Source organism: Oreochromis aureus, linkage group 8 (genome assembly GCF_013358895.1).
Source record: "Oreochromis aureus strain Israel breed Guangdong linkage group 8, ZZ_aureus, whole genome shotgun sequence".
NCBI lineage: Eukaryota > Metazoa > Chordata > Actinopteri > Cichliformes > Cichlidae > Oreochromis > Oreochromis aureus.
The window spans coordinates 6,903,448-6,924,097 of record NC_052949.1 but is presented as its reverse complement, the minus strand read 5'-3'; the positions used below and the strand labels follow the sequence as shown (position 1 = coordinate 6,924,097).

Genomic DNA, 20,650 nt, shown 5'->3' with positions numbered 1-20,650 from the left:
TTATCTGTATATTGCTATGCACGCTCATTCGTGCTTCATGCATCGAGCACAGCCATTATCATGGCTTATGAGTGTCCTGGAAAGAAAAACAAACAAACAAACAAAAAAACAGGAGACCATATATTTTTCATTATTTTTGGAATGTGCAATGAGGAGAGCAGTCACAAAGAATTTAACATGGGTCTAAATATTTATTTATTTTTTACATAAGAATCCAAATGTAAAAACAGAGAATATTAATTAAATTAAATGGAAACCTACTGACTGGTGAGCAAACAGTAGGTTACAGCCTGTGGTTTCCATAAAACATGACTGCACCAAGTTCACCACACCTTTAGAGAACTAAAGGCTTCTTTGATGCTTCTGTTTAACTAAAGTAATTGTTAGTTAATGTTAATAATAAATAATATGTAATTATTCCTAGAAAAATACCTTTATCCTGTTTTTTTTTTTCTTTTCAGAGCAGAGCGATAAATCCTTTTTGAGACATATTTATCAAAATATTCCACTGTCTTGTGTATGATTACTGTATTACTATATAAATATACATTTATCAGTTGATCAAATGTCTGGTGTGACATTTCAGGTGCTCTTGGGGGCTCCCGCCAGCTGCTTAGTCGGCTTATGCCTCAGGCTGGCTCTGCATGACACAATAAGATTTAGCTCAACTTTCAAAATAAAAGCTTCACTTCACTACTTCAGTTGCAGGTTAGCACTGTTTCCTCGCATTAAAAAGCAATGCTAACATAAGTCACAAAATATACTCAGCTGTTAGTATAACCTACACAAGAATAGTAAGTGTGTGGGTTTATAAGTACAGTATACCTTTATGCTGAATGGTTAGTCAAAAGCTAAGTAAATATTATTATTGTAGGTTTGTATTAGATTGATCTCTGCGTAACACTTTGTGATTCAGACAGTTAAACTCTGATTAAACAAAACGTGGTAATGTATTCAACTCTCCTTGTTTTCATATGTAAATGAAATAAAATGAGGATCAAGATGGCAAAGAGGCTGAAGTTTCATAACCAGAGCGTCATGGCTGCAGACTTCTGCACGGTGGGATATGCTGGACTCCCATTGTGTGTTTGTACTGTATGTACCCTGCATGAAGTCTCATCTTCCTTTCTCTCTTTATCTCTCAGCCATAGCCAGCTGGTACTAAGCAGAGGTATTCATCCATCCCTACTCACTCCTTTTTTTGTGCTGTCCCAGCTGCTCTCTCTACCTCTCTCTCTCTCTGCCCCCTCCTTTTGCACCCCTCCCTCCTCTTCCTCTCCCTCCTTCTCCTTCTCCTATCTAAACCTCCTTTCCTCTGTCATTTCCCTGCTGTTCATGTGTCCCGGCGAGGCGTTGCGGACCAACCGTGTGTGTGTGCACATAGAGGATGGCTCAGTGCTCAGGTGCAGGCAGCAGAACCAGTCAAGCAGGCAACAGGACCAGTCTTTACACCCAGACAGAGCTTTTTGCTGTGCTGAGGGCTGGAGATTGAGCCCCCTTTTTGGACCTCCATCCCTGAAGCTCTCTTAATCTACCTGTAACTAAGCTTTCTTTTATACAGTATTCTTTAACAAGAGGACCATTTCAACTGTGTGTGGATCCTAAATGTTTAAAGGAAATTCTTCTTTTTGTATTTGTTATAATTGGCACTCATTTTACTCTGTGAGCCCTGAGTGGAAGCAGCTGCCTTGTCAGCCGTGGATTTTGCAGAGGTGAAAGAGAGGAGTATGTCCTGTCTGTGCCATGCCCCAAACTGGACCTTAGTGGATAGCTGCTGAGGGAAATAAGGCACAAAAGAGAGAGCCAAATCTTTAAAACGAGGACAGGAAAGTCCTTAGACAATCTCCCTCTCACACACCTGTGAGGGCTCACTCTCTGACAAAAGAACAGCCGAGAAGAGGAGGAACAAAAAGATAATTAGGAGCCAAGAAGATAAGGCTAAAGGGGAGACTTTGGGTCCAGACTCCCTTCCTTCCTTCATCCCTCCTTTTTCAGTTCCCACCTGTGTGGATTAATTGGGCTGGAGAACCATGGCGCATGCCGCCTCGCAGCTGAAGAAAAAGGCGGACGAGAACCTCGCTGCGGAGGAAGAGAAGGAGAAGGAGAGGAAGAAGTCAAGGAAACGGTCACGCGAACCGAAGAAAAAGGTAGAGAAAGACGAGGAGGGAAGGATGAGTTTGGAGGGATAAAATTTGTCTTAGTAAGAGGGAAAGTAAAGGAGGAAGGAGAGCTGACACACAGGGGGAAAGAGAAATGTTTGAGACGTGGTGGTCTAGTGAAGGCTAGGTGCTTCTCTTTTGTCATGATGCAGCCTCCCATCACACACATGCACACACATAATCATGCATGCACGTACGAGACACTCAGCGGGATAAGAGGGGTGATCCCAGAGGGAATACTGTGGGGGGTGAGTGGGGAAAAAAGACAGAAAGATGGATGTGCAGGGAGCCCGGACAGAGAAGAAAGGAGAAAATAACAGGAATCAGCTACAGAGAACAGACTGGGATTTCAGGCAGCTGTGTCAGCTGTTGTTATGTTTTAAGTGACTTAAACTCACTGGTTTGATAGCTTTGTTGTAAAGAAAACGATATTTTGAAAATACATAAAAAAAGGTACCACACATAGGGACACACATACTTTCAATATTTGTCTCTTTAAAGAACTTTTTCAGAAGAAAACATAATGTCCCGTTTTATGCCATCACACATTCAACCTCCTGTTTGACTGTGACGTGAGAGGTGTGGGACTTCGGGGGAGAAACGTGTACCCCGGCCAAAAGCGTCAGCAGTCACACCCTGCGGTTGGGTGTGGGCTGTCTGTCTGTGTGCGCCTGTACAAAAGTCATTGTGCAAGGACAAAGTTAAGACAAAATCACTGACACACAAAAGCACCTATAAGGTGATCAATAGGTCTGACTTGAAATCAATAAATATTCCTCACTGCTTTGACAGCTTCACTTTGTAAACTATCAGTCTTTTAGCTTAAGTTGGACATCAGCGTCAGGTTCAGTGTTCGAATCCCCTTGACAACTTGCGTGTACATGCTTATTTGTCCAAATGCATCTTTGTGTGTGCTTAAAATGCTTCCTGTTTGCTCTTGCATGCACATGCTGACATTTGGGCTTTTGTGTTTGTACACATTGACCAGCCCGAGGCTATCATTAGTTCAGGGTTAGCCACCTGTCACAGAGAGTCAATACCCCTGACCTCATTAACATCAAGGTCAAAATGGAGAGTGACATCACTTCCTAGGCCTACAGGAAGTCAGCTAGATGTGAGTTAGCTGTGCTCTCGTGGTGATTTCATTTATTTATTCATTGGCAATTAAGCTTTTATGAGAAGACATGGTGTAGGAATTAAAAAATAATAACTTAAATATGAGAAGTCCATTCCTACAATCTGCCACTAAATCATTTTCATAACAGATGTTTGCCCATATGTGCTTAAAATTCTTTACATAATTCCAAAGAGTAGTCTCAGAGGAAAATCTTGCCTTAAAACGACCTAAGACATAGGATGCAGACTGTGCTGTTTTAGGAAACCTTTCCACTCAAAAAAATTGCGTAGACCATTCTACCCACCACAGGACTAGAAACCAGACTAACTTTCATATGGCTATAGGAACCCTTCACTTCTCTTGTCCACTTTAAGCAAAATTGATCGGTTCTTTGGAACAATTTTCTGTGCAGTGTCTTATGTTGTGTTTTGTGAGTTGAACAAATAGGACTTAAAATCTGTCTTTATTTCAGTTTCTGTGGAGAAAATCCTTGAAACTACGCAACAGATCAGATTGTGAATGCCGCCTTAAATCAACTGTATTCTTTTTTGTTTTTATGTCAGACACCTCATCTTAATGGAAATGATAGGATGAGCGAATGCTGCAACTAATGGCTATTTTAATTATTTATATATTCTGCAGTTGGAGGAAATGGCTTCACAAACTCCAGGAACTTAAAGTGATGTAGTTTTGTCTGATGTTGTTTTGTTTTAGTTTTAGTTGGGCATGAGTCTCTCTCTGAAGTGTTGTACAATTTCCTTTCTTTCTGTGCAGTGTGTTGGCATTTGATAAGCCTTCAAACTCATTGATCTATTTCTCCAGCTGGTTTTGCTGGGTTATAGAAATATAGGTTAAAGAAATGTAAAACCATGGGAATGTTTTTTTGGGTTTTTTTGCCAAGTTGGAGTCATTTATTTGAGAAGCAGCAATGATCATCAGCTACGTAGAAGGGCAAATGTAGCAGTTAATGATGTGCCATAAAAACACTGCATGATAATGGGGATTCATCAGGAAGCTGAATGAGATTCAAGGATTTTTGAATCAAAAGAACTAAAACTGCAAGAATGCAAGCACAAATGGAGGAGCTGAGGTTTGACAGCACAAGCTGAATTTGAGTCTGTTTGGTCACAGGTTTATGGTTTTACTATAAGGCAACAGATTATGTTGATGTAGTATAATGTGTGTATTCTGACGTCAACAGTTTCCCGGTGTTTGTGGCATAACCTTGTCATGGGGATATCAGCTATCACTGGCTCACTCAAGGTAAATCTATAACCCCGTCTGCCCAGGGCCAATTCTTGGCACCAGGGTGCAAAAAATATCTACTCCCTCCTCGGCTCACATCGCCACAGTTATCTTTAACTCTCCTCACTTTACTTGATCTCTCTCTTTTCTCTTCATCTCTCTCATACTGTATGCCTGAAATGGCTCTTCAATGTTGATTAAATAACACACTTTCATTTTAGATCATAAAAGAACAGCTAAATATAAAGAGTATCAGTATCATTGTTGGCTGTATGTTAAATGGGTCACTGGAGTCACAGCATCATCAACCACCATATTTAGGTGCTTCCCATACGCAGTATAAAAGATGGATGTAGCCATGGTGATGTCTTGGTGTTTTAGACATAGATGTGACAAGTAAGGGTTGAGCTGGAGCTAGTGACTAGTTAGCTTCAGATCTGAGCCATTAATGAGAAAATTCATGGGCTTAGTCAGAAGGAACAGAATGAACAGGGAAGTATTTATTGAGGTCAGGGTCAAGGTTTCCTTAGACTTCTATAGAGCAAAAAATCTTTTTGCAACACCCTTTAGCCTTACTTACTTTAATCCTGCACAAAATGCAGTTGGCTTTTGTGTTGGCTTCACTTTTCAATCATGGAAACCACGTCCATCTTTATGTCATCTGTGTTGCAACCAAAGAGCAACACAGATGATTGCCACGAATGATAGAGCCACGATGATAGAGCCACGAAAACAATTCATGGCTCTACATAAACTTTCCAGCACTTAAAGCAATTTGCTTATTGCCCTTTGCTTTCCACCCAGGACTGATCACACTGGTTGCCTAGGTAACCCTGTAACGTACAGTATTTACCAGCCATTTAATGGCAATTAATGTATCCTTCATTTTATTGATCATTTAAGTTGCTCACATTGAAGTTAAGAAAAGTTTAACCTGAGACCTGGCCACTTTGCATCACCAGTGCTCCCAAGTGGCTGAATGTCATTGACTTTCATTGGTCTCTTCTTACCATGTTGCTGCTAGTCACTTCCTGTGGACAAGCCTTAAGGGTTGCTCTTCAAAAAAAAAAAAAAAAAAACTGTAAAAATACTTAAAAACTCTTGAGTAATTTTTATTTTATACAGCTGGTAATTTAGAAAATTGTTAATTGTGAAAATTTGAATTAACATTTTCATATTTGCAAAAGCAGAGGTGACTTGCTAACTGCTTACTAGACTTAGAGTGCTAATACAATCCCTGACAAAGTGAAATCAAGGATAATGTTGTTAGCCAGTTATTTTCAGTACTGCCTGCCTTGCTTGCTCGGCTGGAACACCACTGATCCCAACCTACAATACATTTGTTTGTTTGTTTGTTTTTAATTCAGTATGAAAATTAAAAATATAAATGTTTGTTAGTAATGTTAGAATTAAACTTTCTCCAGTTACACGAGAAGATTAATACCACTATTATATTATTTAGTCTAGTTATGACACAAATAGAAATGTCAGTTTGGCATTTTAAATCAAGCTATGTGCTTTGTAAGCTCACTCATGACTTATTTGTATTGCTTGCAGTTTTCCTTTTGCCACATTTTTGTAAATAGTAGTCAAGATTGCATGAAATATACATCTTTTTAACTCTTACTTTGTTTTTTAAGTTGCTTCAGTAATGCATTCAGAGCCTATAGATCTCCACTGTCGAGACTGTCCAACACTGTTGTTGGTATGGATGTTACCAGAAACTGGAAAACAGAAGTCATGCATTAAGAGTTCCACTGAGATCAGTGCACTGAAGAGCTACCATTAATGCTATTAGAAGCATGCTCCAGACAAACATGAAGCCACTCAGTGCTTTCAAGTCGGATTACGTGAACAAGTTGCATCTCTTGTAGCAATAAAGTCAGCATGCTTTTCAGATTGGTCAGCTGGCTGGTAAACTGACTGGCTGAGTGGCACACTATGGTTAGCCTGATTGATTTCTACATTAAGAGGCTGTCGGATCGTGTGTGACTGATTAATGCTCTGCTGTGTATTTGCTTTGCCAATAGTCTGACTGACTGACTGACTTAGCACAGCTAAAACTACACGTCACTGTCTTTAGCTCATGGTGGTGGACTTTTTTTTCTATGTTGGAAGCATAATGGACCAATAATACGATTTTTTGTTGAGAAAGTAATTTTTGTGATAGTCTGTCTTCCAGAGTAGCAAAAGACTAAAACCACTGATGGGCTTCAAGTCAGATTGAAAACACTACACTTAGTGAGGATTGTTGGCATTACTTATTCATCTCCTGGTTATTTCCTTTATTAGTTTGGACACTGTGCTTTTAGTGATTGTGTTACTCTAGTTTGTAGCGGCTTTACTTGAAACCTGCCTTGTCCTCAGACTTGAATGTCACACAGAGAGTCGGCAGGATACATTTAAATTCTTATCCTTTAATTATGTGTTTTAAGTCTCGCATGAGTTTGAAGTATATTTAATTATGACTCATAATCAAATTTAGGGAGTAAACACAATTAAAAGGGCAGGGGGAAAGTGTGATGTCTAAATAATCTATAGATCTATAGATAATACTAGATAAACAGATCAAATAAGAACAATTCAGTTTAAAAAATGGACGGTATAGACTTTTCAGTTAGCAACTTCATCAAGTCAGTGGTTTAAATTGTTTAGTCGTTTGGTTTTACTACTGGAAATGTCTGGAGAAATATCCAATTTTGCATCAGCACCAGTGGTAATTTAATTAGCATTTTAGCATGCTAGTTTCATATGAAGATGCCAAACATAGTAAGCTTTATACCTACAAAGTATCAGCATTTTTAAGTTGTCATAACATGATGTTCAACACCTTCTTACTTCTCGATCATTGTATATTTACACTTGGTGAGGAATTCATTCTTTTCATAATTTAATGCAAGAAAAACTCCATAGCTTCACTTTCCAGCATGCTGTGTGCCACTTAACTACTCTTTTGAACTATGTAGGTAAAGAACAACAGCCAAACACCTGCGTTAGGAGCAGTGTTGGTCAAGTTACTTGAAAAAAGTAATCAGTTACTAATTACTGATTACTTCCCCCAAAAAGTAATCCCGTTACTTTACTGATTACTTATTTTCAAAAGTAATCGATTACTTAGTTACTTAGTTACTTAGTTACTTTTTAAAAACACGATTTACAACCTGAATAGGTGATAAAGCGATAGATCTTTCAGCCCAATTCTACTTTTTCTGCATAATTCATCATACAAAATGTAATCAAATGGAAAAGTCTCTTTTTAAAACTTGTTTTATTAGTTTTAATCTTTTAACTTTATGCATCAAGCAAAAATTAAATTATATGCAACATTCTCTGACTGGAAGAAATTTGTTTAACATTTAAACCTATTTTCTGCACATTCCAGCACATAAAATATTTTTTTGTGTTTACACTCACTCTTTCAAATAGATGCAAGTAAAACACAGCAGAAAATAAATAAAATCAAAGACTAGCGGTCCTGTTGCTCTATTTTCACCTGTAAAGCAGGACTGGGGTAGGCGGAGGAGGTTTACCCTGGTGCAGGTGTGCCGCAGCGGTCAGTGGAAGAATCCGCGAGTTTCTCTGTGAATTTCACATTACGTCGTAGTACACTCGGTGCTTGCTTGGAAGTTTAGGGGTTTTTTCGCTGTAAAAAGAAGTTTTCTTCCCACGCACAACGGACACTAATGTTTTTGTCACTTTTTATGGACTCAAACTCAAAATAAGGTCAGTACTTCCACGCTTTAAACGCTGCATGCTACACTCTGTCCCGCACTCGATATATTATGATCTGCAGACAGCTGTTGTCACGAACGTCGCACTCGCCACGTCACTGTCATGAGACGTTCTCGCAAAAAATCACGGTTTTAGTAACGCAGTAACGCAGCGTTCCTACGTGAAAGTAACGGTAATCTAATTACCGTTTTTGCAATAGTAATCCCTTACATTACTCGTTACTTGAAAAAAGTAATCAGATTACAGTAACGCGTTACAAGTAACGCGTTACTGCCCATCTCTGGTTAGGAGACAGGTGGGATAGCAAATGGCATAACCACGCAACCTCCAAACTGAAAACAGGAGTCACAAGAGCTAAAACTGTTTGATTGGGTTTAGAAAAACACTATATTTTGGGTGTTAATAGAACAGAAATGAAGTTCTCCTATCTGCAACACCTTTCTCTACTTGTTTAATACAGCGTATGTGTACCATCTGTATCATGTGACTGAGGATACCAGCAGCACTTTTCTCATGGCACATTTTTTGTATATTGAGGGGTTTTTATGGAGCTCTTTGGAATCCTTCAACACTTTTAGAAATAGCTAAGGAAGCAACATCGCATTGGCATTGTGATATCTTTGGGTCCTGACCAAGCATCAGTATGTGATGAGTAGCGTGTCTGGCATGCTGATACAGAGGGAGTATTGACCAAACTGCTAACATGGCTATACACTGATATAAAACATATGTAAAAACAAATTAAGATATACCGGACTATCTGAGAGGATGAACCTGTATTGAATTGAATATATGATTTGAAGAGAATGAAATCCAACAAAGGTCTCTTACAGGGAGCACTCAGCTGTCTTTTATTTCAAAGTGAGACAAGAATTAGCAAGGGGGGTGGGGGGTGGGGGGGTGAGGCTGGAAAGACACTGCTTCTTCTGAGGTTTATTTTTGGGAAGGACTCGATTCTGGCATCTTTTTTTTTCATCTGCTGCTGCTTCTCTCCTCAACTCTGCTCTCCCCCTACCCATCCGGCTTTATCTTTTTCTCTCTCCCTCCTTTTTTAACCACTCTCCATCAATGCCCTGCCTCCCTCCCTGCATGTCTGTCAGCTGGCAGAAGGCTGTATTGTTCTGCCACACTTCTGCTTCTGGGACTGGGGGTTGGAAGCAGGACACACAAACGCGCGCGCACACACACACACACACACACATGCAGAGATCCCCTGTGACCATGCATTGTACCACATTAATCCCCCGACACTTATTTAAGCCAAGATTCATATCAGAAGCCTGCTCTTCTTTCCTGCTCTTCAACCAGCGTGTTTACATCTCTTTGTCCTCAACTCCATTATACCTGCTGCTCATTAAAATATTCAGTCCTTCCATTTCTCTTTGTTGTCTGTCTTTTCTGAGCACACATGCTTGAATTTTTTATTGTTTGCGTGTTGGAAGGTTTTAAAGAGGTTTTAAAGGGGAAATAATTTTTTGCTTATATTACTTCCAAGTAAAATTTGTATTATAGGCTGTTTTTATGACTTTAAATTAAGGATACCAGTATTAGCAGTGGGGGAAGGGGACACTTTCACCATGCTAAACCAATTTAATCGTCTCCCTAATTGATCAATCAATCAATGAGACGGCCAATCTGCCACATTGTCCCTAAGGCATATGGTGCTGCGCCAGTGAAACAGAAACAGAAATATTATAAATGTATCATATTTAGAGTTGGAATATATGGTCTAAAAACTATCTGCAAGCATTTGTTACTGATTAATGGTTTAGATATATATTTTGAGTGGATACCCCCAAAAATGTCTGTTTTCATTGCTGAATGTTTTTCCTATATCTGTTTAATATTGTTAGCAGAATACCTTCAGACAAAAACTAAACACAATATGGACATTTTGAGCATTTTTTACAAAAATTAGTGGCAAAAGGGACATGCATTGCAACTATGGGATGTCAGTGAATTAAATTCAAATAAATATAAATTCATATATTAAATAATGTTTTTAATATTATAGAAGTCCAAAAATATTTTAATATCAGCAAAGCTAAAGCAAAACGTCAGATTCAGATTCACACTCAAAATGCACTAAGGAATAGGTAAAGAATAGCAAATATAAGATGATATTAAAGTTGCTCAGTATAACAGTTTAAGTTGTAGTAGAGAGCAAAAAACTGTGTTTGTGTATGAGCAGAGTGGTGACAATGCAGGGTTAAACAAACTGCTAATAATGCACCAGTTTTCTAGACGATTTCACAATTATTTAATCACTGTGACCTACCAGTGTTGATTTTCTTTCTAAGAACTATAACTGACAGCATATGCAAAGAATAAATCAACTTTTCTTTTTCTATTATTATATTTAATAAAGCACTAAGGTACAGGATCTGCTCTCACTGAAACACCTGAAGATAAAGTGCTCTGCTACTAAAAAGAGTTACAGATAATAAACAGAAAATGAATTAGTTTGCATCGTTTACCATTCATACTGAGGCTGGCACTGAGCGCTGGCTAGCTTTAAATTTAGCCACTTTCCCTTTGTTAGCTTCTTCAAGCTGGGCATGTTCAGCTGGATGACAGTGATTTAATTGTCTTATTTAGGTTTGTTGTTACGCATGGGTTTTTGGGGGGTGGTTCCCTTATGGTTTTCTTTGGCAAACATTGTGTCTTCCTCATTTACAGTGAGAGTGTGAGTGGCTATTTTCCTGCATCGCTGTGTGCGTGTTGTGGATCCATGAAACAGACTGGTTTATAATCGGACATGTCTGAGACTCATCGGTTGGTCACTGGTTTGGGCTGAGCACCCTGACAATTCGTCGTTCGTCGTTCCAGTCCCTGGCCTATCGATTGGTGCATCTCTAGTGTTAACACAAGAGAACAGATGTTCCTTTTCTATACAGATGTGCTGCAGTGTAAAGAATTAATGCATGTGATATGAAAGAGTTCCTGTATCTGTCCAATCAGTTTGTTACCAACGTTTCTTTGCTGTCTCTCAAGTAAGTGGTGCAGAGGGTGGCGAGAACTATCCATAATGCATAACAGTTTGTTCAGTGAACAGTTTGCAGCCTTCCTAATTAATTTATTCAGTCTGTTGGTGTCAACAGCTCCAATGCAGCCCTCCCCTCCAGAAGACCACAGCATAGCATGCTGCGCTCCCCACAACAGGAGATCTCTAACATATGTTGAGGGATCTCTGTTTCCTTAAGAAACACAGCCTGCCAATCTACTTCTTATACGTACCCACTGTGTTCATCTCCCAGTTGCGCCTGTTGTTGAAGGTGGACACCCAAGTACTTGTTCTCCTCCAACACATCAACACGCTATCCTAGGATAGACAGTCCTGATATGAGCTAAAATTACTCTGACATGTGCAAGTAATTAAATCTCATCTTTGAGGCAAGTTACTGTCAGCTACAAATCAGTGCACTTCAAGCAAAAGTGATATTTTCATACACTGTGTCACCAGCGTTTCATGTCTGTTGTTTGGTGAAGGGCAGGTAGGTTGCTGAAAACAGCAGCCTGCTCTGGCTGTAACAAAGCTGATACATATGATGAATACATAGTATTGCTGGAGCCCATTTAGCCAAAATAATGATGATTAGTGCAGCTTCGGCGGTTGCTAATTTTACAAAATAATTCCTACTGTGAGGCGCTGATTGGGCTGCAGCGAGCTATCACTCTGTTATCTTTGTTGACAGCCAGAGAAGGAAAACTAACAGTGACACACTAAAAGATCTATGAAATGGTTTCATCTCAGAGCTGTCAACATGAAACCCACTCCACTCATTTCTCTTCATGCTCTCTGATTGTTGCAGGGGGTTTTTTATCACCACTGTCAAGCTAAAACAAAAAAAACCCAAACTTTTATTATGCAATCAGAAGAATGCAAAGTCATTTGTATGATAACATTAAGATTTAAAAAGCCACATGTGAGCATTCACAAGCTGCAGCAGCAGATGCCAGCAATGTAGAATCTGACAGGACGGAGCAGAGATAACAGAAAAGGAGTAACCTAACTGAGGAGAGAGCATTATGAATAATAGAAGGACTCCTTTACAGAGCTGAGCAGAAATACAGCTGGAGTAGAGATGTGAAAGGAAAGTAATAAGATAAAGGAAGGTTAAAGGAGAAGAAAGTGTGTGTGAACTGTAGAGATTACAAACACCTGTGTATAGGAAGGAAAGTTATATTAAAGGTAACATGTCACCATATTATGCCATCCTTGTGGCACCAGGATATTATGTTCACTTTAACATGGCTGTGAAGGGGGTTGCTGTGCCAGAGGATTGGTGCAGAGCCTCTCAAGCGTTGTGATTGGTGGACCAGGAAGGCAAGAAAGGGTTGTTGGGGATGCGGGGGAGAGGTGATGCATAACACAAAAAAGCAAGAGGAAGAGAAAAATATATATGATGAAACAAATTGAAAAGATGGGGGAAAAGGCTTAGTGAGGGAGATTGAGTTAGATCCCTGCTACTGATGAAGTAGCAGGGAAAAGTAGGGAAGTGGAGAGTAGGCAGAGTGAGGGCGAAAGAATGACAGAGAAGATGAGGATGTTGTTAGTTAGGTCTTTTATCCTCCCTTCCTCTGCTTCCCTGCAGCCCTGCTCTCTCTTCTCTCCTCTGCAGTGGAAGATCGACACCAAGAACTGGGACAGTCCATTCATTTAGCACACGCACACACACACGCAAAGATGCACGAACACGCGCTTGTGTTTCAACAGATTTAGCTCATCTTGTCTTCTCATTTAACCGAACCCTTCATTATTGTTGCTTTTCCATTTCTACACACAGATTAGTGCTTAGCACAGAGACAGCATAATGCAGTAAATTGAATTAATTTGACTAAAACATATTTATATCCATGTAACTTTCACAGGCAGAGTTGCTGTGCAATCGGAATCTTTGTAGAGGTGTTTTGCAATTCCTGTAGCTCATATTAAGAATATTGGAGAAACTTTTTTCTCTATGTACAACAGAAGCTGCTTTTCTTTCTCCACTTTTTGTCTCTATAGTTTTTGAAATATTTTAATTTTTGAATGCTAAATTCTGGGGCAGGTATTGGTTAACAGGTCTATTATAGAGAACGGTGACTGCATTGTATAGCCCATAAAACCAAAAGAATGAGCTGAAAAATCATAAAAAATGCACACAGAGCTGATGAGGACAGCAAAGTATGGTCATGGAAAGGTCTGGAAGAGAAGCAAATGATTTATTTGAAGGTTTGGATTGTGATATTTATGTTATCTATAGTGGCTTTGGGTTGTCAGTGGGGTTTTCCACTCATTCTGCTTGTCAACATGTGGTGGACACAATGCGGCTTGACCCTTGACACTTTGGTCAGGGACTCAAGTGTGTTAAGAGCAGTTAATGTACTGCAGTCCCAAGCTGCTAAGTCTTAACACAAGTGCAGAAGAGTTTATAGATCGCTAAGTTCACTTTATTCTAAATATTCCCAATGGTTCACATTTAAGCTCTAATCATATATACTGTATATAAAAGATGGACATAGGCAGATTTACATCAGTCATGGGTTTGTTAAGTCCTGTCAACTTTTACTTCATGACTATCTCTGTTTTTTTATTTGTTTTTTTGATGCTACAAACTGCTAACTAGCTTGGTTATCAATACATACATATCCTGCATTGCAGACACACAGTTTGTACTTAGAAGCTAGTTGATCAAATGCAAATGATAGAATATCAAAAGGCACCAACACTAAAAACTTGGCCAAGAGATTCAACATCTGTCTGTCAATCAAAGCTGCCACACCCAGAGTAATATTGTTAGTACTAGTTTATTTTCGCTTGAAACGTGGGCATTTTAACATGGCAGTGTATGGGGATGTGAGGCCTCAAGTGGCCACTGTAGGTACTGCAGTTTTGGCATGTGTTGGCATGTGCCAAGCACCAACCTCAGAGACCGGTTTCAGCTTGGTTTCAGAGGTAAAAAAAGAGACTGTTTATTATATTTGCCACACTCTTCCCAGAAAGGTGTCATCCCCATACAACCCTGCAATTCCTGGACAGAATAGATGCTGAAGAGCTGGTAATCAATATGTATTTTTTTGGTTTAGAAATACAGTTATGTTGTAAAAGAATTACAGAATTACTGGGTGTTAGATCGTGGAAATCAGCAGCAAAGATATCAAAAACTAAATGTCTTATTAGGAAGTTTCTAGATTATCTGAAATGGGTAGGAAATCACAGGATAATTTGATGTTTCAAGGCTGTGTGTGCTCTCTGTGGGTGAGGTGTCGATGCGTGGCATGGGTCCAGCAGAGAGTCACGACACAGGCAGGATGTGGGTCTGTGCGCGTTTGTGTTTGAGAGGAGAAAAAACTACTCCTGTCTCCTGCCCTCCGCTGTATTCTCCCGGCAAGGCGGACATTTTGAAGGTGAGCAGCAGGAGACCTGTGCGGATCAGACTGGACAGAAATAGTGAGACTGACAGAGGCTTGTTCACTCACAGACAGTTCACTGAACGCATTGTTTACATTCGTGTGTGTGTGTGGCAGAACAAAGGGGGGACTCGTCTTGTCTCAGGTAGACAGTAGCTGGTAGCCAGAAGCTTCCAGCTCTCGTGTGGAGAGGCCGCTGGCACTGGAAACTCATGGAACACATTTAAACTTTAATTTAATTCAGGCAAAATTTTGACCTAGCCATTAACATGAACTGGTGTCTTTCAGAAGTCTCGACACAGCACATGAAATTTATTTTGTTTTTAGATAGATGGATTTACAGTTTATGTCAATCAAGTGCAAAATATTTATTTATTTATTTATTTTCTTCCATGTAAGAGTTTTCAGCATGTCTTGTTTACATGTCTAACATTATTTTAGCACAGAAGGAATCACAGCTAGAAGATAAGCTTGATACCAGAATGTAGGTAAAAAGGATACCAGTCATAGGTCATAACCTGTTCTGACCAGCCTCCTTCTTCACATGGTCATATGACCTTTTAAAATTTGCCCCAAATGCACCTTCCCCTTGCAAATGATCAGAAAACAGTTATTTTAGAAAACGCTTATTTCCATTCCTCTACATCATAGACATGAAATTAGTCGACTACTGAAACTGTTATATAATACAGAATATCGATTCTCAAAGAAAGTTTTAGATTGTGATACATGGAGTTATAAATTTGATTTGGTTCTAGTTTTTGACAGAGGTTAAATTCGTTTTTTAGTCCTGAAAATTTCATGTGGACACTTGCACTTAAAAAAGGTATGAGGGTTTAAAAAATGCTGGTAAATTAAGCATTAAAAAGTGCCAAAATTTAAACCATCTCTATATACTGTACTTCAAGGTTTTCTAGCTTGGAAAAAATCATAGTATGAATGCAACCAAAATTATAGTCTAAAAAAACTCTTCTAATTCTGAGTGACCCATCTTTGGAAGTGTTGACTGCAAAAGCAGAAGTATATTGTGCAGTTTTACAGTGATGGAAAAGTGTGAAGGGGAAAACAAAGAAAGAAATATATGTAGACGCAGTTCTATTGATGCAAACAATGTCAGCAGTCAGTTCACATTCACAACAACATCAAATATATCAGTCTTATGAAAACCAGCTGAGTGGAGTTTGCACAGATGAAACTGTTGAACTAATCAAACTGCAGGCAGCTGAGCAAAACTTCAGATGTGCTTGAAATCCAGATGATCAGCCAAAAGCCAGACCTTTAATGGTTCAGGTAATCAAAGTGTAACCAGTTTGGCCTTCACTGGTGAAGTGCTGTGAGGCGCTGTTGTTGTGATTTGGTACCATATAAATAAAATTGAATTGAATTTTACTCGGGGAAACTTTTGACCGATGAATTATTTGATAGAGCGTTAACTGTTATAACAGCATCCTCCACTCATCTCTCAGCATGAAGTCATACATCAGAAAATCCCGTGGGTGTTTCATAACAGCAGTGAGCTTTTCATAATCCTTTTCACTAGGCTAATTTTTCATAGTGTTATTGTCTGCTTTTTGTCAGTGAGCGTTCAGTGAGACAATAGCAGAAGAGAAGATGTTTAGTCCCCGGAGGCTGAGGTGAGAAGTCTCTGCTTCTTATTATTTTCATGAAATTTTGAATGCAGCTTTGCTTCCTAATCTGCAGCAACTGCAGTGGCAGAGGAGGTGATGTGAGGTTGACGCCCACATCTATTGACTGAGGAGTGAATTATTTTCCTGTGATTCATCTTCAGGGCCATATGAAGATGCAGAAAAATGCAGCAGTATTACACAATATGCACATAGACAGAAGGTGAATAGTGGCAATCTGTCTTGCTCTATGGTATGACACTCCTCCTCATCAAACTGTAGATCCGAACATCTGGACACCCAACACAAAATATCCCAGACTGACTTTTAGCACTCATCATTTCCAATGGGATCATTGGTGTAGAGAAACTTTTTATTCAGTTAATTTGATAGAGAGAAAAACACAATTGTGATCATACAAGTCAGGCGGGAACGCCTGTTCTTAATGCAGCTGTTCACACCGACCATTCAACCAGTTTATATGAGGTGAATTGTCCTCGGAATATGAACGAATATCTAAAAATTTAAGGAACATCTCGTTCATATTTATTTGATCAATCTTTCCAAAAAAGATTCTTGAGATTTTCTTTTCGTATTTTGTAGCAAATTAACACAAAGTGAAGTTGTAACCAAAGTGAAATGATTATAGATTTAAAAAAGTGGTAAATACAGCAGAGTTCTTCAGATATTAAGCCTGTGAATATCTACAGATTGGGGACAGGGATGGATATGCTATGGATAACATTAGACTTTATATTACTCTTATCTTTTCCTTTCAGTGGTATATTTCAGTTTATTAGGGTAGCTGGAGCATGTCATGATCTTTTTGTGCCCATAAGTTCTGGTTTTACTTCAGCCATCCATGGCTGACAAAGGATGCTTAATTAAAAAAGTGTAGGACATTAAAATGGGAACCACAGCTCGCTGTCTATGAATGATGATGGTCACTTGGCTCGAGACTCAGCAAAGAGAGGAAGAAGCAATGCTGATGTTGAACATTCATCTTAAGTGCCCCATTGATTTACTGAGCAATTTCTTAATTAGCTTTGTGCTCTGTGAGCTGTAAAGCTAAGCTCACTGCTCACATAGTACGAGTCTCTGTTTACTGAAGTCTTTTGTTGTTGAGAATCAAGCTTGTAATACAAATTTAATGTAAAATACCACAAATTTGGTTTGTTTTTTAATGCTTACTCTTTATCAGTCGAACTTTAGATGATAATACAAGAAAAGAAAAGTGTTACTAAAGTCCATATAAGAATTATCAAATTTTTTGGACATCTCCCCAGAATCCAACTATTCCGATCATTATCATGCGGATAAATTAGTAAAATTAAAAGAGGAAAACAATAAGTCTTAACAGTTAAGAACCTGAAAACCAGTGAAGTTGTATTTGATAAATGGTATAATTATTAGAGTGTAGCTCACAGATTTTCTGTTCAGTGATTCATTAACAAGGTTAAATTGTTTCAGGTCAATTAATATCTTTACTGAAAATAGTGAAAAAAATGCTTTATTATTTGTATTTTTCATATAGATTGCAGTTCATCATCTGGGAGAGAAGTCCACAGCAGTAGTACAGCTTATTTAATTCAATGAAACATCAAAAACTGAAAGAAATAAATTTTATCAACCCATATTAGCTCATGATAGGTCATCTGTATAACTTTTTTTTCTTTAGTTAGAAAAAAAATTGCAATGCTAAAGACAGCCAAGAGGTGTTATAGTTTTGTTATAGCTTGTTATAGTTTTTAAAAACCATATGTGAGGAATCCTGTGAAACACGTTGGTTTATTTTATGTTTTTTTAATTTCACAAGCTTCTGTAATCTGATTTTTAGTCATGCTAACAGTGTGGTAGATTATGTATCCATCTCTTTGTCTGTGATCTCCAATTCTTCTGGATGCATTGCCATGAAATTTTAAAATTCCATTTAACGAACATAGATGATGAATCGATGGGCGGATCTAGAGAAATCTTCTTCTTAGGGTGGCATGGAAATCAAATGGGGTGTCAAAGTCAAAGCAATTTTTTTATACATATGCAGATGTTACATCTGTTTAAAATATTTCAAATGCAATAAGTATACACATGTTTCATATAAATATAGTCTATAACTTAATTTGTTTCTTTGCCCCAGATAATTAAACAATTCAGTTACATAAAACATGCAAATTTTGATTTTATGCACTGTATAGCCTGTATAATAAATAAGTATGTAGTCCAAGAAGTATAAAATCCAGAATGCTTAATGCTTAAATTTCCACAAAATGCCATAAATCTGCAGTGTCAGATTTTTCTATGAGCTGTGGGGGGGAGTAACACTATACAATATATTCAGTCCTAGAATTTATATTCAGTGTTAATTGTAGCTAGGCTCAAACTGTTAATGCTATCTTATTTTAATAAACAATACTGTTATATGCAAAACTATGGTGGTACTTGCCACTCCATGCCACCCCTGTAGATCCGCCCCTGGATGAATCCTGCTGACTGATTTTTGTTTTCCTCTGAATTATTATGATTTATTCTTACTTGTGTTGCCTGCAGGAGGATTATGACATATCCAGTTATATATCTGCATCCATTGGTTAGTGATGTGCGATACTTTGAGTGTACCCCATAATGTACAGGACAGTAAGATGTATATAGTTAGTGAAGTCCGACGTCAGGCACAGCCTGCCATGGTAAACATGCTAAACATTGCTTTTTTAATATGCTGATGTTGGCTTGTAGAACTTATATATCCGAGCACAGCCACTGCCAAGATGGATCTAACCTCTTAGCCTTGTTAAACTCTAATATCAATATATCCCAACAATCCAATATCAGTAAAGCTATTTGTATAATGAGGGAAAATTGATGTTGCAAACAGGATTTTGTGTGTGCATGTATAGACAGTGTGATTGTTGACTTGCACAACACACTTACTGCTCATCACTGCTGATGCATTACGTGCCATGCATGCTGTTGGTCCCAGGCAGATGTTAATTTATTCATGACCAGTGCTCTGTCTCTGTCAGGGAAGATTAGCAGCGAGCAGTGGTACAGTACCTAATCCCATCCTCTCTTTTCTTCATTTTGGACCTTATTGTGTTTGTTTGCTGTCAAGTAAACCATATTGAAATTAACTCTGTTTTAAGGGTGTTTTGGGAAAGGCTAAGAAAACTCGACTGGCTTCTGTCTGAAGGTGTTTCTATCTCATTTCTTGTTTGTCCTTTCTTTTGAGCAGTCAGTCAGTCAGTCTGTCTGCTTCTCAGTGATCATACGCACCCATATAGACGTGCAGGCAGCCTTACATCAGCACAGCCCCTGTAATCCAGCAGCAGAGCGACGTCATCAGCTGCCATCCAGTGAGAGGAGAGGGGGACAGATTTGCCAGCCAATTGTAAGGAGACCTAATGAGGCATAGGGCTTCCTGATGCATGGTACATGTGGTTTCAGCCGGCGTTTTAACTTTTTAAAAAGACACTAAAAATATAGCCAATTTGTCATTCAGTCGTGGTTATGTGCTTCAGAAGAAGAACAGATGTGGAGTCTGTCACGATGAGCTGCCGTGAAATGTGAAAAGAAATGACAGAAAAGGGGAGTTCAAGAGTTGCTGTGTTTTTATCCTCCATCTGTATCTCAAGTGCTGTGAGAATACAGAGACTGCAGTAGCCAAGCAGCCAATCAGATTGCAGCACTCAGAAGCCAGTCAGAGGCAAGACAACTCACATCCCCAGAAACACACAGGTGCTTTGATCTGCGTATTCTGTGCAGGTTTTATAATATACACAATAATGGATGAGACTCTTTATCAAAGAAACACAGTTTTATGTTGCATTCTTATGCAATCAATTACAAGACTATATATTAAAAATGACTTTTGCATAAAGTAGTAAAAACACATTACAACAAACTGAGATAGGACCTTCTCATTGTTTACATATTTTATACTCACAACTGGATTTTTTACATTTTTTACAAAAATGTTTTTCTCTCTTGCTGCAGTTGATGTAGTATTACTGAAAGGCCACTAGGGACTGATAGAGGACCTGAAAAATGAGCTTTGTATTTGTGAGACCGTGCACACTGTAATGGTTTAGTGAAAAATACTTAACACTTACACTTAAAAGCAGTCTTTTTTGCAAGTGCATAAAAATTTCAATGTTATTCTTATAGTTACAAGTTATATAACGCTGATCAAACACACAAACCCACACATGTGCAATAAGACTGCTATATGTGCAATTCTTCTTCTGACGAAGTTGTGTTTTTGTATTTTCCTACTCAGTTGTATATAGTATTTGTATTTCTATTTTATTCTATTGTACATAGTATTTTATTTCATTTTATTTTATTTTATTTTATTGCATTCCAGTGTTTTCTAATTTCTGCTA

The 20,650-nt window shown here is 38.5% G+C and overlaps 1 protein-coding gene across 10 annotated transcripts in view; it reads left to right on the top strand.

The window, feature by feature from the left end:
* The window catches only part of LOC116324051 (ankyrin-3-like), a 177,820-nt gene that overhangs the window by 49,106 nt on the left and 108,064 nt on the right, over window positions 1–20,650 (top strand). For 4 of the 10 annotated variants that reach the window (XM_039616394.1, XM_039616396.1, XM_039616395.1 and 1 more), the window contains exon 1: window positions 1,311–2,147. The exons of 2 other annotated variants lie outside the window; for them this stretch is intronic. In XM_039616394.1, coding sequence (XP_039472328.1) covers window positions 2,031–2,147 — 117 coding nt within the window. In that variant the 5' untranslated portion in view covers window positions 1,311–2,030. Of the gene's footprint in view, window positions 1–1,182; window positions 2,148–4,477; window positions 4,540–20,650 lie in introns of those variants that run through there. 4 more of the 10 variants (XM_039616403.1, XM_039616398.1, XM_039616401.1 and 1 more) reach the window with 3 other exon arrangements.